General features: G+C 37.0%; 1 protein-coding gene across 3 annotated transcripts in view; it reads left to right on the top strand.

Moving 5' to 3' along the window:
• kcnq5.S (potassium channel, voltage gated KQT-like subfamily Q, member 5 S homeolog) overlaps window positions 1-17402 on the top strand; it is a 263575-nt gene that overhangs the window by 221421 nt on the left and 24752 nt on the right. Inside the window, exons 8-9 of one of the 3 annotated variants that reach the window (XM_041564678.1) lie at window positions 5773-5867; window positions 11457-11483. In XM_041564678.1, the coding sequence (XP_041420612.1) occupies window positions 5773-5867; window positions 11457-11483 (122 nt within the window). Of the gene's footprint in view, window positions 1-5547; window positions 5637-5772; window positions 5868-11456; window positions 11484-17402 lie in introns of all 3 variants that reach the window. The other 2 variants (XM_018265498.2, XM_041564679.1) reach the window with 2 other exon arrangements.

Raw genomic sequence — 17402 nt, 5'->3', positions numbered from 1 at the left:
TATGGGTGTTTTTTTCACGGAGAAACCTGGCAAAAAAATCGCTCATCACATAGCCCTATATGTATCTAATGCAGTATTGGAAGGCTAGCTGAGACATAATAGTAACTGTTATTGTTATAATTACACCGTATTTATATACAGTAGTTAAAACATGTAACAGTAAAGTAATTCAAGATTTCGAGCATTATGGCAATGTTTTCCATAAAAAATATCACTATGCTGACTCTGGCTTGTGCTGTGATTCAACTTGATAAATGTAAGTCTGTTGCCACATCAGGCTGAATCTTGGCCTGTGGATAAACACAAGCCGAGATCCAGCCCCTATACTCTGTTTAGCCTACCTCTGTGCTTGTAACTGAAGCTACCGAGTCGGCCAGGGTGCAGGCACATGGAGAACATTTTGGGGAATAAAACACATGAATATGCTGCTGCATTTTCAGTTCTGAAATCCACTCTGTGTGTCTGCACCAAGGCGGACTCAGTGGCAAGCACAGTGGTAGGCTGATCAGAGCATAGAGGCTGATTCTTGGCCTGCATTTATCCGCAGGCTGTAATTCAGCCTGTTATTGCATTAGCCTATCATACCTCCCAACTGTCCCTTTTTTTCAGAGGGACAGTCCCTCTTTTGACAGCTCAACCAGCAGTCCCTCATTTGTACTGGAAAGCCCCTATTTTCTCTGCACTGACCAGCCAGAAAAATAAACAAAGTTTCTAACTTAATTGGCTTTTAGCAGAGAGCACAGCTAACAGGTGCAAATAAGATACTTTGTAACAATTTTGAGACACAAAAAAACTGTTTAGATAAGGAGAATTATTTTCAAACTTTCATAACCTGCCAAATTTTGTAAAATGAACATGGTAATTATGGGGTGTGGCCACAGAAAGGGGCGTGGTCAAAAAAAACGTTGCTGTGCTAAGTGCGAAAAAAAATGTTGTCCCTCTTTTTACTTCCAAAATGTTGGGAGGTATGTAATACTTATGTAACACAATAAACAGCATAAAATAATTAGCTAGGACCTTGATCCTTGGGAGGTAGGTAATTAGAATACCAGTATATAATCCCCTGTCCTGTATTTTGTGACTGTTTTGTTAGCAGGAGTCCATTATGCATCTGGTAAATGAATTATCTAGCTCACAAGGAGGACCAAACATGGAGTAGCTTCAATTTCCCTGTTTGCCCTAGTTTTGCTGAAAAAATATGATAGGGGTATACTTACCCTTTAATGATTCATACAATTCAGCTGCAAATATATTTTAACTATATATTGTACTGTTGGCTTTTGGCCACTGAATATAGTTTTACTTTGTTCTGTCAGGCTATGAAGTCTTTAATTTGCTAGGTGTTGGCAAAGTAAACACAATGGAGGGTAGTTTTTTGTTTAGAAAGCAAATTAAGATGGCTGAACACAGGAAAACTAGTACCAAATGCACTGCTTCTGAATATTTAACATGTGCATTTTTGGATATTTTACATATGCAGTACAGATGTAAGTGATATGTCAGCTAATAAGTAATAATAAGTAATAATTTTTGCAATGTGAGTTACAGAATGACTTTTAGGACATTCTGTCCTACATAGCTATGTACAACTCTGAGGCATGAGGGGTAAAATGACAGCCATACGGAACGCATTTTAGGACATCCTGCAGCGAAATACTTCTCCTTCATGCGATGTCCTATGTCTTTGGAATGGCGCATCGGTTGCTTTTACCGTCAGTCATCGTTGAAATCTGCAATCGCACCTCCGTCCTCTACCCTCCCTTCTCAACCTTCAGTCTTACCAACTCCGCCATCAGCCCTCCATCCTCCACCCTCAATCCTCCACCCTCAATCCTCTTCCTTCCGCCCTCAATCCTCTGCCTTCCGCCCTCAGTCCTCTTCCTTTTAGTCCTCGTCCCTCCGCCCTCCCTGCTCAGTACTCCCCCGCAGATCTCTCTTTTCAGCCGACAGTCTTATTCATAACTTTCTGAAGTGGTGAGCGAGGGTGGAGGGCTGAGGGGGAAGACTGATGGCGCAGTTCGTATGACGGCTGAGAATGAAGGGTAGAGGACGCAGGTGCGATTGCAGATTTGGACGATGACTGACGGTAAAAGCAACAGATGCACCATTCCGAAAACATAGGACATCGCATGAAGGAGATGTATTTCGCAGCAGGATGTCCTAAAATGCGTTCCGTACAGCCATACATGAATGATAAATGAATATAGTTATTTTTCCTTGGGGCAACAGATTCCCACTCTGTCCAACATGTTGTTTCATGTAACATGTACAGCAACTGGAAATTTCCATTCCCACCTTTCCACTTATTTAAGGGTTTGTTACAATAAAAAACAACTGCTTAGTATTGAGGGTTGTAAGTAGTAGCTATTTTAGGATCCCCTAAACGTTGGAAATAGGATGTTTTCATGAAACAGCTTATTAGTCAGTGCCTGACTGGACCATCTATATCTCCTGGGTCTGAGCAGTCGTAATGTCTGCTTCCTCTATAGCTATGCCACTGGCAATTATTTAATACAATTATTTTTATACATTACAGAAAAATTAGAAATGTGTTAATTTCTTCCTCCTAATGTTTCCAATACAAAAGCTGACTGTTCGTTAACAGTTTTTTCCTTTGTTCAGATCAGAAACACTTTTGATTTATGCGTGTTGAAACAGCTTGCATTTGTCTGTTATAGAAAATGTACAAATCTAAAGTAATGTAAATACAATAATATGGATCTCATAAGTACCTCCTTAGTTGAAGTACCTCCTCAGTTTTAGTCCATTTTTAGCTAAAGGACCACATGATTAAGGTCCTTGTGGCTGGTGGACAGATGTCCCTCACTAGTGAGATGGTAGACACACATGCGTGCATTTTCTTATATAATGCTACAATGTGAAAATATTATTTCCTTAAACTGTATTTCATCATTCTTAATCATCTGATCTTAATCTTTTTCTTCTAACCTTACAAATGCATATTTTGCATGAGTCATTACTGGCATAACATATTTAATTACAGATTTAAATATTTACAGGTCTCCATAATGAATAATCAAACTCTGAATAACAGCACTACACTGCCAGCCAGGGTAGCATTTAGAAAAAAAGGCATCAGGATAGTGCAGAGACCCTAACCCGCTCATGGGAAAACACAGAAATAAGGGCAATTTCACCTCCATTGTTTCTGCATTTTCTGCTATAGCTCCTTGCAGCCTTTAGAGAAACTGGAAATTGTAGCTGGAACAATGCAGACTGGATATCATTAACACAAGAATTCAATAATGTAAAAAGTGTTATATAGGGGGGTATTTATCAAGGGTCGAATTTCGAGGGGTTAAAACCCTCGAAAATCAACCATCGAATTGAAATCCCTCGACTTCGTATTTGATCGATCGAACGATCGAATAGAAATTGTTCGATCGAACAATGAAATCGTTTGATTCAAATGATTCGAACGATTTTTATCGATCGATCTAAGGATTTCTATTCGACCAAAAAAAAATTTGAAAAGTACTCTGGAAGGTCCCCATAGGCTAACATTGCACTTCCGTAGCTATAATTTGGCGAAGTATGAAGTCAAAGTTTTTTTAAAGAGACAGTACTTTGATTATTGAATGCTCGAATACTCAAACGATTTTTACTCCGAATCGAAGTCGAATGGTCGAATGGTCGAATGTAGCCTATTCGATGGTCGAAGAACCCAAAAATTTACTTAGAAATTCGAACTTTTTGAAATTCGAACATTCACTCGAGCTTAGTAAATCTGCCCCATAGTGTAAATAAAAACTAATGTGTACTTTTACCAAGGGGCTCCCTCAGTGGCTGGAATCTCAGGCCAAAGGCCCAGCCCCAAACTCATTAAATAAGCAAACATATTTAATGAAGCCTTATATAAGTGACACCAAACCACCTGTTGTAAAATACAAGTATATTATAAGTCACCAAGGAGATTTATGACCACACAAAACCATGATACTATAGGATATATATACAGGGTCGGACTGGGGGGCCTGAAGCCCACCGGGACTGCTGTCCAGGGCCCTCCCGCCCCCTACTTTGACACGTCGGCTGAGCTTGAATTCTTCACATAGCCGCTGGGCGCGCATGCGCAACGGCATCCCTCGGTGCACATGCACAATGGAGTTCCTTTGCGCGCATGCGCAGATGGAGCTGTGCAGTGCAGAATTTTTTTTTTTCAAATCCCGATATCTGCAGAGGGGGTCTGGCCCGGCGGGGGCCCATGAGGATCGGGGCCCACCGTGTTTTTTCACAGTGCCCCGCCGGGCCAGTCCGACACTGTATATATATTTGTATGTTATATCAATAAACAATTATAATAATAGTTATCACTGGATTCAAAAGTGTTCTGTGATATTACATCCCATAATAAAAGGTGTCAGGTGTTCATTAATTCTTATTACTTACAAATAGAGCTTCTCCTGCTCTGAATTCTATTAAAATAGAAATGCCCCTTTGCTCTCCATTTATTGCAGTTATTGCTATCCAGCTGTGAAACAGTATTAGAGAAGAAATATTATACAGTCTATATAGTTTTGTTTTGCATAGTTAATAATGCCCTGAACCAAATTGTAATAGTTAACTGTTCTAGGTGCTTCTACTACTGCTTGCTATGAAAATTGGATGCCTGGGTGGAGGTCACTGCAAGAAAAACTTTCCACTAAATTGTGCAGTAGCTAGGACCATAGTGTGATAATTGGGTAGTAATAACGGTAGTTTTTTAAAAGGAAAATAAACATCTGATCACGTCTAACATCTTCTGTTTTTCAAAGTGTTAGGGGTGGTTTCATTTTCTACTCTTGTTTAACAGGCAGAAAAATGCACCTACAGATGGAGCATTGCCTAGCAAAAATCATTTCTTAAGCTATCCCAAAGAGATTTTTTAAGATGGGTTCCTAGGGTTTCATTTGATTAGGTGACTCAAAATATATTGAAAACTTTAGGAATGAGTGTACCAAACAGTGTCGGACTAGACCTTGGGGATGCTGGCAAAACTTCTGATGGGCCCAAGTTTCCTGGTCATTCTCTATTGCTGTATGGGAACAAAGAGGCTATGAAGAATAGTATAGGTTGTAAAGAAAATAGACTAAGACAATAAAGAGGTTGAGTTAGGACAGAAGGAAAAATATTTTGGAGAAGGGGCCCATGATCTAAGGTTGTCTGGTGGGTCCTGACATTCCAGTCCAATGCTGGTTCCAAAAGATTTCTATATTCTTTAGTCATATTAATTTAATTAATCACTAAGAATCCAATTAGAAAATCTATCTGGAATATCCTGGGAAATCACTAAGCACAGCAAGCAGGGAGGGCACCCAAGAAGGTAACCCCAGATTCTCTAAAGATCAGTCAGTCAGTAACTACACAACCTAGTGGCGTATTTTACTTTGGTTTGCAAATTTCAGGATCACATTTTTTATTATTAAAAAGAACTACAAGAAAAACTTTTCCCAGGCAGTGCACTTGGTATATTAATACTCCTTAACAAATTTGGTTATTTCACGTTTTGTTGGTTCCCTTGTACTTTTTATTATCTCCTCATACCAGGCTACATGGCGGTTTTATTCCACTGATTCCAGTCGAACATATCTGACAGCCACCTGGCGATTTTATGAAAGTATTCTTCCACCTCTCAGGCATGTATCAATGCTATGAATGATGAAGAAAGCTATGACTTGTATTGGTTTACTAATCTGCTTTTCAATTTTTGTTTTATTCCCTGCTCCCTCTGCCTTGTTTTTCTTTTTTTTTTATCATATATCCTGCACGTAGTGTGTATGGCGTAGTTATGCGGCTGATGAGAAATCGGTTTCCATTGCTACCTGGAAGCCTCATTTGAAGGCCTTGCATACCTGCAGCCCTACAAAGTAGGTACAAATATGGCAGCTGGTGTTGTTCTTGATGTCTGTTCAGTCTTTATAGCATTAGTATTTATGTTGGTTTGTCTTTTTACTCTTTTCTACCTTTCTATATTCTTACTTATCGATCTGACCTAATAAAATAAAATAATAAACTCCAGGCTCCAAATTAAAATAACAAAATGAACAATATTAGGTATGGGATGCTATATATAGTAGGACAGAGTACTGCAGTATTACATGCAAAACATGTATTTAAGAATAATAATCCAATAACAATACAACATTTCAGTTACTCCATGGTGATCTTGCAAAGTTTTAATCACTCCATGATGATGCTCTGTGAACAAAAGGGAAAATAACCAATCTTATAAACAGAATATATAGCATGATAACCACATACATTAGACGAAATGCACACACACAGCAGTGCAGAGCAGTGACACTACTTAATGCTATTGTTGCCAGTATAAACTTTACGGCATCTGTCACCTTGATTTTTCAAGACTCATATACACAGGCAGTTTTGGTTCCCAGTAGACCAAGGGGCAGATTCATCAAGCTCGAGTGAAGGATTCGAAGTAAAAAAACTTCGAATTTCGAAGTGTTTTTTGGGCTACTTCGACCATCGAATGGGCTACTTCGACCTTCGACTATGACTACGACTTTGAATCGAAGCATTCGAAGTAAATATCGTTCGACTATTCGACCATTCGATAGTCGAAGTACTGCTTCTTTAAAAAAAACTTCGACCCCCTACTTCGGCAGCTAAAAGCTACCGAAGTCAATGTTAGCCTATGGGGAATGTCCCCATAGGCTTGCCTAAGTTTTTTTGATCGAAGGATATTCCTTCGATCGTTGGATTAAAATCCTTCGAATCGTTCGATTCAAAGGATTTAATCGTTCGATCGAAGGAATAATCCTTCGATCATTCGATCGTAGGATTTGCGCTAAATCCTTCGACTTCGATATTCGAAGTCGAAGGATTTTAGTTCCTAGTCGAATATCGAGGGTTAATTAACCCTCGATATTCGACCCTTCATACATCTGCCCCCAAGTCAAGTCTGTAAGTCTATTTGAAGTGTCTTAGAAGAGGCATGTAGAAAATGATCAATACGCACAGTAGAGGCTGTATGGTAAGTGAATTGGAAATTCTGAAAAAGCTGCATCATCTTGGTCCAATTCAAATATTCACAAATAAAACTAGAATATAATTTCTGGGCTGGTCTAACCAAATAAGGTCACAGTCACAACAAAGCTGCACCTGTGCATCAGGTCTTAGCCTTTTCTCATTCGTACAGTATATAATCTTTATTAATGGAATAAATTCTTTATAAACATTTATAGTTATGGGAACTGAAACACTGAGCTACTTATTGCGGCTACAAAACAGACAATAATGATAAGTGTCTTAATGTGTTTTAGGAGAGACAATTCTCAAAATTGTCTGTGACATAGGGGCAGATTTCCCAACCGGCGAAAATTCGCCAGCGACAGCTTCGCAGCCTTCGCAACACTTTGCCAGGCATAAATTCGCTAGGACAACGCTAATTCACTAAAATGAGTTGCAAGTTGAAGTTTCGTCCAGGACGCCGAATGTTGGCGAATTTTCACTAGCGTTACTTCAGCAATCATAGCGAAGATGCGCTAGCATTGCCTAATTTGCATACGGCAGGAAATGATAAGGTTACATGGACATATATATGTTGCAGCAAATATATTACATTACACAAGTCCATGGAACCTTAATAAAGAAAATAGAGTTGAGCCCACTGTATAGTTTATGTTCCATATGTTAGAAAATGTAGGGGGGAACTTGGTTACCTAAAAAAAAATTTTTATGGACCTTTGCAGGCTATCACTCTGAAAAAATGAAAAGACGCCAGCATTTTTTGGGGCTTCAAAAGTGCAAGTCCTATGAATTCCAATGCACTTCGCCTGGTCTGAGCTGGCGAAGGCAAGTCTGGCGAAATTAATTTTCAGTAAAATCTGCATCCTAGTGAATTTGCAGAGTTACATCCATTCGCCAGATTGAAAATTCGTCTGCCGCTAGAGTGCGAAGCAACGCTAGCGTCTGTCTCCTTCTCTACCGATGTGACAACTGCGCCCATTAGTAAATCAGTGAAGTGCCTGAATGACGTATTGCTGGTGAATTTTCGCCAACGTTAGTCATTTCGCCCTTTAGCAAATCTGCCCCAAGGTATTTTCTGGTGTTTTGTAGCTGCCATAAGTAGCTTGGTACAAGTAGCTCCGTGTGGCATAGCTCTAAAATGTAAAGGGGTATCATTTTCTATGGAGAAGAATCAGTGGCTTCAAAGTGTACACAGATTTGCATCTAATTTAGCTTTCTCTACATCTGGGTGTATGATCATCCAAACAATAAATAAAATACATATACAGTATTTGGAAGCATGGCCTAATTATTTAACAAGGGTTACAATCAACAATCCACATGAAGCATTCAAATTGTACTAATCAGTAATTAGTCTTTTTCACTATGGGAAACACAATTATTTTCTAGAATGTTTATAAGAAACCTGTGTTACAATTAATTATTACTCACTAAATGTATTTTCCATGTTTTTGTTGATAAGGTTCAGACGCTACAGCAAAATGAGTTGTCAAAACAAATCATGAAGTCCAAAAGTATGCACCATTCCTAATTACAAAAGTAATTGCTGCTACCATTAATTGATAAAGAATAATTATTGACCACCAACTAAAATTTGGATGATTATTTAAATCATTGACGGTTCTTTAAAGAATAAGTAAACCATTTTTTCTCTCTCTCTCTAAAATTACTTTAAATAGCCCCCAGAATAACATGCCTTTCTCACTCCATTTAGTCTTATTTAGTTTCTCTATTACAAGCAGCTGAACCAGTGCTCTTTTAGCTTTTTCCTTGTCTAGTTTGAAGCTCTGTCCCCAAGCTCTCCTTTCTCTAACTACTGGGCATGCTCTCTGCCTCTGTTCCAATTGAAACCAATCAGGTATGCTCAGAATGCACCTCTTTGAGGCGCTGTATTTGCTACAGATTCATATATACAAATTTCTGAGCAGAGTGCGCTAAGAAGCCTACTAATACTTAAATGTTTCAGCAGTTATTTACCATGAAGACTAGCTATAGGCTGTAAAATAAAGCATGAAACACACATGACTAGTACATGAATTAACTCCATAACAGGGAAATCCATACATATTTAATCAGACATGTCATAAAATGCTTTTTTAAATAACACAGAGCTTTACAAGCTATGGAGTTACTTTGTGTGCCAATATTTGGTGTTTTAGCCTGATTTGTTATTTCAGAAACCAAAGGTATTAGTCTGATAGGCTGCTGTGTATTTCTTTCTGGACTGTAAAATAAAGCCTGACCCCTAAAAATATTTTCTCTATTTGAATTGATAATTTAGGCAATTTAGCTGGTGCCTCTTCTGCTTACAGTTCTGTAAAGTCACTTCTGTTCTGACCTGAAAACATCCACTGGTTGCTGGTTTGACTGATATCACCTAAAAAAGGATCTAAAGTAACAGTAGACCAATGATTATATAATTAACATGCCAGGAATAGAACACATTTTGTATTGGCCTTTTAAGTATAAGGATTACAATTTTTGTTGGGTTCTTTTTTTTTTTGCTAAAAGCAAACACATTTTTAGATAAAAAAAACTAGCCTAGATATTAAAAATACTGAGCATGGGAAATACGTTTTCAAACTTCGTTAAGGATAAAAAAATTTAACAGAGGCACTCTTTTTCCTGAAATGTCATTACACAAGTAATCATGGGCACCATTTCATAAACTAGAGAAGGAAATTTGCAACTCTGACAATGTTCTTTGAAGAAAAGCCTTGAGTCATCATTTCTTAAAGTTTTATTCAAATAACTTAGCATTAATTGCCTAGCCAAAGCATAACGTTGCAAATGCAGGGACATAAAAAAAATTAAAGAACTGTAATACCTGTTACAATTATTTCACACTGCATTTAGAATATGAGAAATTTGTATTTAAAAGAGATTTAAAAAAGTATCTGATTTGTGTGTCACATAGTTGACTTAGCATTGACACATTTAGCATTCTGCCAAGCTTTTATACATCATTGTCATTGGTCACTCATAATTCCATCAGCTGCTAAACATGGGTAATGTTCTGTCCAAATTATAAACAGTATGGAGTACTTAACCCATAATCCTGGAGGCAAGCAGCTTTGATTTTTGAATGGTTTGTGACTAACTCAGTTTCATGCAAACAAAAAAGTTCAAGCATACTGTTCATAAATAAATACATGTTCATTTCCTCACCTAAATATTTACAGTACAAGTCAATGTATTTCTGTTACAGGTCATGACAGACAATGTAAGTGAATTCAACTTTTAGGGGCAGATCATCAAAGGTCGAGGTGAATTTTTGCATAAAAAAAATTCAAATTTTGAGCTATTTTTTGTATACTTCGACTATGGAATAGTCCAAATTCGACTTGAATTTGAAAAACATTCAAAAATGTACTGTTTCTTTAAAAATTACGACTTCGACCATTTGCCATCTAAAATCTGCCGAATTGCTATTTTAGCCCATGGAGGACCTCCTAGAACCTATTTGGAGTCAATTGGTGGACTTTGAAAATTCTACGTTTTTTTGGGAAAAACTTTGAATTGAATTCGATCGAAACGGACCTATTCGACCAAAAAAAACTTTGGTTCGACTTAATTTCGATTGGTCTTTTTGAATTCGAATTTCTTTTTTTTTTAGGTCCTATAGACATTAATGTGAGCTGCTCCAATCCTATTGTAAATTTTTTTTTACAGATATTTGGTTTTTTTTAGCACAGAGTTTTCTTTTGTTCGTACTTTTTACATTCCAATCTTTTAATACTTTTCATGGTCTCTGTAGTTTTAGAGAAATAATATTAATAAATAATATCCACATATTCCAGACACGCTGGCAGTCAAGGTACTTGCAGGGACACATTTAAGTCTCCATAACTGTGGAGGAATAATGAACACACCTAAAAGTTATATAGTAACTGTAAAACAAAATTAAATTGGAGCCTGAGGGGATTTGGTTTTTAAATTAGATTTTTGATTTAATTAAAGTGTTTAAATAATATCAAGAGCAATTGTTGGACAAACAAGGTAAAATATTCCTGGAAAAAAAATGACTCGCAATATTTATTAAAATCATAACTTTGCAAATACCTCTATCCAAATTTTATTGCCGAAGCAAAATATAAAATGACTCAAATTTACTTCATCACTGCAGCAGATACCTTTATTCATTTAAACTCTACAGCTTTCTGTTAAGTATATGTCAGCAATGCATTTTTGCTTCACTAAGCGCTTTGCCAACTCAGTCGGCTGTGGTATGTACTAAGCATGTTGCATGTATGGAAAGGATTGTGGGAGGAGAATGGACACGTACTTTGGTTTGGTTCTTTCATTTTTGCTTGAGCATATTGTGCCTGCACATGGTCTTGCGTCCAATAATTCATTTATATTTTTTTTCCCAGTTGGAAAGTTGTCTACTACATTGTTTAGCATATTAATCATTAATACAGTTTGCTTAACTACATTGTTTCTCTTTCCTTTACTAATACCTGAAGGAAAGAACAAGGCGAGGCATCTGGCAGGTTTGTATTTTGACAATTTACTGCTTGTATAAAAAGAATTACATTTATACATTTTTTTGTGTGCTTATTACTTTACATATAAGAATCGTTGTGAAAAACGTACTTTATTTTAACTAAAAAAAATCTTTAGTCAACAGGTGAATTGAATTTTCACGTTACTTGGGCAAAATCATAGGCAAAAACATAGATCGGTATTGATAAACCTTGTGTTTGGTCTTACAGTAAAGTGGTCCAGCCAGGATTCAACAGTGTTCAGTGTCATTTGTCAGTATAAGGCAGAATTAAAATTAGAATGGTTGTACTATAAAAGCCATGCAATGCATCAGAAACTTTTTGGAGAGATAATGCTTGATAGCTTCACTATCACTTGCAATGACCTGGTTTGTAAAAGGTTAGAGATATCACTGGCTTATGCAGACCATTGATTCATCCAGATCAGGTTCATCTCTCTTCTGACCAGTGTTAAAGGAATACTTAATGGGTAGACTTGCTGTAGTTGAAGATAAATTATAAGAGTGATCACCGATCAGTGTCGGACTGGGACACCAGGGCCCCCCCAAAAATCATAGACCAGGGGCCCACCATAAAACCTTAGACAGGGGGCCCACTCTCAGTACTAATATTCTTCATCTCCTCACTCAACCTCTATTCTCCTAGTCTCTTTTCCTTAGACGCTATAATCTATTATTCCATCTATTTAGCCTCTTTGTTCTCATAAAAATAGGGAATGGCCATGAAATAGGCCAAAGTTTAGTAGCATGAGGGCCCCCAGACACCTGGGCCCACCGGGAGTTTTCCTGGTATCCCGGTGGGCCAGTCCGACACTGTCACCGATGCCATAGTCTACTCCTGTTCACCCCTTCCTCTTAGTTGTCCATATATCTAAAATAGCAACCAATCACCAGGTAGTATTTACTGGTTATCTCTTTAAATACAACATGTGATTGGTTGCCCAGGGAAAATGACACTTCTGTAAAAAAAAAAAATTCCCAATTAGGGGTGAATTATTGACAAAAAAACACACATTTCTTGCCTTATTTGCACTGGGTTTTTCCCACTAGCATTTGTTTCAAAAATTAAAAAGGTTTTAGGTAGGGGGCTTTTTTCTTTATGAAAAAAAAACATATTTGTGGGGGGGGGAACCCTGTGCAAGGGAGAAAAGCAATTTAAGCAAGATTAAGATCTCTCACATTTTCTTTCAGTGATACTCTGAAACCCCTGGTGCAAATAATAATAATAATAATAATAAAAATAGGACACTATCAAGCATAGGGGTGTCGTTGTCATTCTTTATGAATGGTGCTGGATACAGTACTGGGTTCAGCTATTGGATAACTTAGTTGGAGATAAACCCGATTTGTATGGAGGCATGGACTGAGATTCAAAATAGGCCCTGGCATTTCAGGTACACAGAGGCCCAAACAGGCCACACAGCAGCTCAAACAGCCTCCCACCGGCCCAATATATAGTGACTGTCTATGGCAACTTATAGCAGCCCCTCTGGCATTTGCCAGAACCCACAGATTGCCAGTCCAGGCCTGTCAGATGCAGCCTACAGATAAGAGCAAAATGGCTGCTGTTTAGCTTATATCCGTTGGTACATTAGATTCTCAATGGTAGTACTGCTGATTATTTCAATTGGTGGAATTATTTTCATTGATGGAATTTAAAAACTTAGAGGAATTCTGTTCTTTATCTAATGCTATTATACAAGTTAAGTAGAGGCAAATCATATAAAGAAATCTAATAATATTGGTAGAATTGAATAAGCATGTATTTAATATGGAGCTGTTTGCAATTACGAGTTTGATTTATATGCTTATTAGTCCCTTGTGTTGGGATATTCTTTTATAGATTGCATTTGTGCTTTCTACATATGTGTATGTCAGGATGTCAGGCCAATGGGAAGTATTAATAAAATGACCTTTTACTTTTGGATAAACAAGATTGTTTGTATTAAATCTCCAATGTTTCTGTTTGGTTTTATATGTATTGAGGCAGTGCAGCAGGCTCTCAGCCTATTAATATATTTCACTGTTTCCTTTATTTTGGCAATTGCGTGTACATGAAAGTCTAACCCCAAAGTTCTTAAACAAAAAGCTAAAATCCTTTCAGTGCTCTGTAGTTGCAATAAATAAATGTAAAGTCTGTCAGTAATAACCGGTTGCTTTTGGTTGTAGTCATTGAAGCTAATAGCAGTGCAACCAGCTCCCAGGTCTAAGGAGGGTGTTATTTTAAAAACATCAGGAATTCTGGACTTTAAATAATTTTAAGAAACACAAAACATTGGTGCATAAACTGAGACCAATTTATAAATGAAACTGAAAAAGATAAAGGAAAGTTTTATTTGGATGTGTCCCACTGCTTCCCTTTGACCTTAGGCAAAACAATAAGCAAATGTATAAAGATTTTACGTACTTTGATTAAAAATAAATTAGTTCAGATATGAACAATCTATGGTGGATAGTACTGCCAAAGTAACTGTACGTTGTCAAACTGCACAGGATTGAGCAACAGGTCAAATATTTATCTCTCAGAGCTGGTCTGCATCATTTTTACAGACCAGCTGGATATCGGCTGCAGCACAGTATATTGTCCAAGCAAATCTAAGGAGTTGTATATATGTGTTTTGTCCATCAAGAAAATTTATTTTTGCAATAATTGCTGCAGTTTTCAAAGATGAAATACAAAGGGGTATCTTGATACTGCGTATATTATACTCTTATTCAGTTTACTGGAGTAAAGTGATATAGAATGCAGGGGAGAAGCATGGAAAAAGCTTTGTAGGTACACAGGGGTGACATGTGGTGCTTTCATTTCATAAAGAGAATAGAGTCTGTTCTGTCCTGTATTTCACCACTATGCTTTGAACAAATAAATTTAAAAAACAAGGGTAATAAACAATTGTATGAATTTAGAGAATTTAAACCCTAAAAATATACTGAACTTATTGCACCAGCCTAAAGTGTCAGCATCTCAATAGCAGCAATGATTCAGTACTTCAAACTTGTCATGGGGGGGGGGTCACCATCTTGGAAAGTGTCTGTTACACTCACATGCTCAGTGGACTCTGAGAAGCTGTTGAGAAGCTATGCTTAAGGGTTGTTACAAATTATCAAGCAGAAAATGAGGTTGGTCTGTAATATAAGCTAATGCTACAGGGCTGATTATCAAATTTTGATGCTAATTGCACTGGTTTATGTGCTGCCATGTAGAAATATCTGTATTAATTACTAATTAGCCTTATATTGTGACATTTATATTTATGTGTACTGTATATTGTGAGTGGGTCCCTAAGCTCAGTAAGTGACAGCAGCACAGAGCATGTGCAGTGAATCAGCAGAAAAGAAGATGGGGAGCTACTGGGGCATCTTTGGAGACATAGATATTCACTGTTAAAGGACTGTGGTTGCCTTGGGCTGGTACAGAAACCCAAAACATAATGTACCAACATTTCTAGCTACTCCTTTAGTTCTCCTTTAAAACTTTTTAACAAGAGAAGGGGTGTGAACACATTGATATCAGTATAACATCTTTCATGTGAGAATCTAGTTGTAAAGCTCATTTGTCCAACTAACTGTCCAATATACGAAATCCAAGTGAGGTGAGGTCTGTTTCCAAGTGAAGTAGAAGCTCAAGTAATGATAAGTTACAAAGGCTTTATTAGGACATGCTTAGGCCTAGTGCGTTTCGTGCCTGTGTGGGCACTTACTCACTGTCCAGACTTTTTAAACTGTCATTTAAAGGTGAAAAGTATTTTGTGGAATTATTTAATCTCAAACTGGTAGAAGCCTTAACTGTCACAGATAGATTTTAGCTACCGATTCAGCCCAGCTTAGGGTTTCTTTATGCCCTAACAACTTCTGTAAAACTAAAACAAATTACTATTAATATACCTGTGCACCTATATATTCTGAAAATGTTTGATAACATTTGTTTTGCTCTGTGATTTCTTTAAAACAAATGTACTTTTATAGAATCCCCAAAAAACCTTTCCAGTGAATTTAGCCAGGTACAATACCATTAAAAGGCATTGTAAATCTCTGTTTATTTTGTTGTAAGCAGCTGTGAAGGAACTGTTTAAACTAAGTATCATCAATTGTAAGAATGCTGCTCACAAACACACATTTATACCATGCCCACAAAGTACAAACGCACTGTTCATTATTCTTACATGGATTCCTTTCATCTAAGGAACATGTGTCAGATTTACTTTGAATTCTATTCCTATACCGCTGACTTTATAATCTAGTGGGAGGAAGTTTGTGTAAAGAATTCATGATGTGTGTTACATGGTTATAATTTGATAAATATACATTAGTATATATTTATAGGTAGGAGATCTGTTATCCAGACACCTGTTATCCAGAAAGCTCCAAATTACAGAGAGGCTGTGTCCCGTAGACTTCATTTTATCCAAATAATCCACATTTTTGAAAATGATTTAGTTTTTCTCTGTAATAATAAAATGGTACCTTGTACTTGATCCAAACTAAGATATAATGAATCCTTATTGGAAGCAGAACCAGTCTACTGTGTTTATTTAATGTTTTCATGATTTTCTAGTAGACTTAAGATCCAAATTACAAAAAGACTGATTATCTGGAAAGCCCCAAGTCCCGAGCATTCTGGATAACAGGTCCCATACCTGTATACATTTGTTAATTTAAAATATATTGTATAGTGCAGATACCAAGTAGGGCATTATTTGTAAAAAATGTAAACCTCACATGACCAGGGGCAGCTGGGAAATTGACAAAATGTCTAGCCCCATGTTAGATTTCAAAATTGAATATAAAAAAATCTGTTTGCGCTTTTGAGAAATGGATTTCAGTGCAGAATTCTGCTGGAGTAGCACTATTAACTGATTCATTTTGAAAAAAACATGTTTTCCGATGACAGGATCCCTTTAAACATCCACCACAGTTTAGTGTAATGTTCCATTTTAAAATAATACAATTTCTGGTGGCCTTTTGCTCTACAGTTTATCACTTTCAATGTGACAATTTCAAACAGTAAAATAGTCCCTGCTGCTCTACAAAATGTTTTGCAAAACCTTGCTGTCGATAGAATAATGAATAAATTCATAAAGTGCACAAGCCCTGCTCTTGATTTAATGCTCAAATGAATGGGTTGCACTGGACTGCAATAACTCTGTCCTGCCAACTGTTCTGTGCAGAAGAATTTGAATACCAAATAAATTATGGCTGTTAATTTTAATAAACTAGAAGCAATTGTATGTCTCAACTCATATTTAAGATTGCTAAATAATGTTAAAATGATTAAATGGCTCTTTATATGTATCTGATACTCTACTACTATCAGTATTGGGCTTTTCAATAGCATGATGCACGTTTTGTAAGCATAGTTGCCTATAGCATATAGAGCTTAGACTGTTCTAGTACAAAGGGAATAATGAAAACAAATATCTGGGGATTGTTGTTAGCCCCAGCTGCACTAGGGCAAATTTGCATCATGGCAATAAGCCAATGTGTTTAATTTTACAAAAGGGAAAATATGCTCTATTTATCGGAAGGCTTTATTCTACATTTATCATTACATAAAAACATTTAATAGTGAGAACATTTTTTATTGTGTCTTTCCTTTTCTCAGTATTTGCACCGCTCACTGCCTGTCAGTATTTCCATTGACAGTGGGCCTATTCAGGAATTCTCAAGCACTATAAGTGCCATGTTTACAACAAAGTCTTTCTGGAAGTGGATGGAACAGTTTGACCATTGCTGGTTTCTGCAGACTTCTACATACCATATGGTATAGTTCCTCCTTTTAATGCTGCAAGAGCTGTTGTGTTTTGTAGCTTTGTCACCTGGTCTTTATTTTACAGGCTTAGCTGGTAAAATACAAGCCAAGCCTGGATGATATTACAAACTTACACGCAATGTTCTTGCCAGTAAATTT

Source organism: Xenopus laevis, chromosome 5S (genome assembly GCF_017654675.1).
Source record: "Xenopus laevis strain J_2021 chromosome 5S, Xenopus_laevis_v10.1, whole genome shotgun sequence".
In the NCBI taxonomy this organism is placed as follows: Eukaryota; Metazoa; Chordata; class Amphibia; order Anura; family Pipidae; genus Xenopus; species Xenopus laevis.
This window is presented reverse-complemented; position numbering and strand designations above follow the sequence as displayed.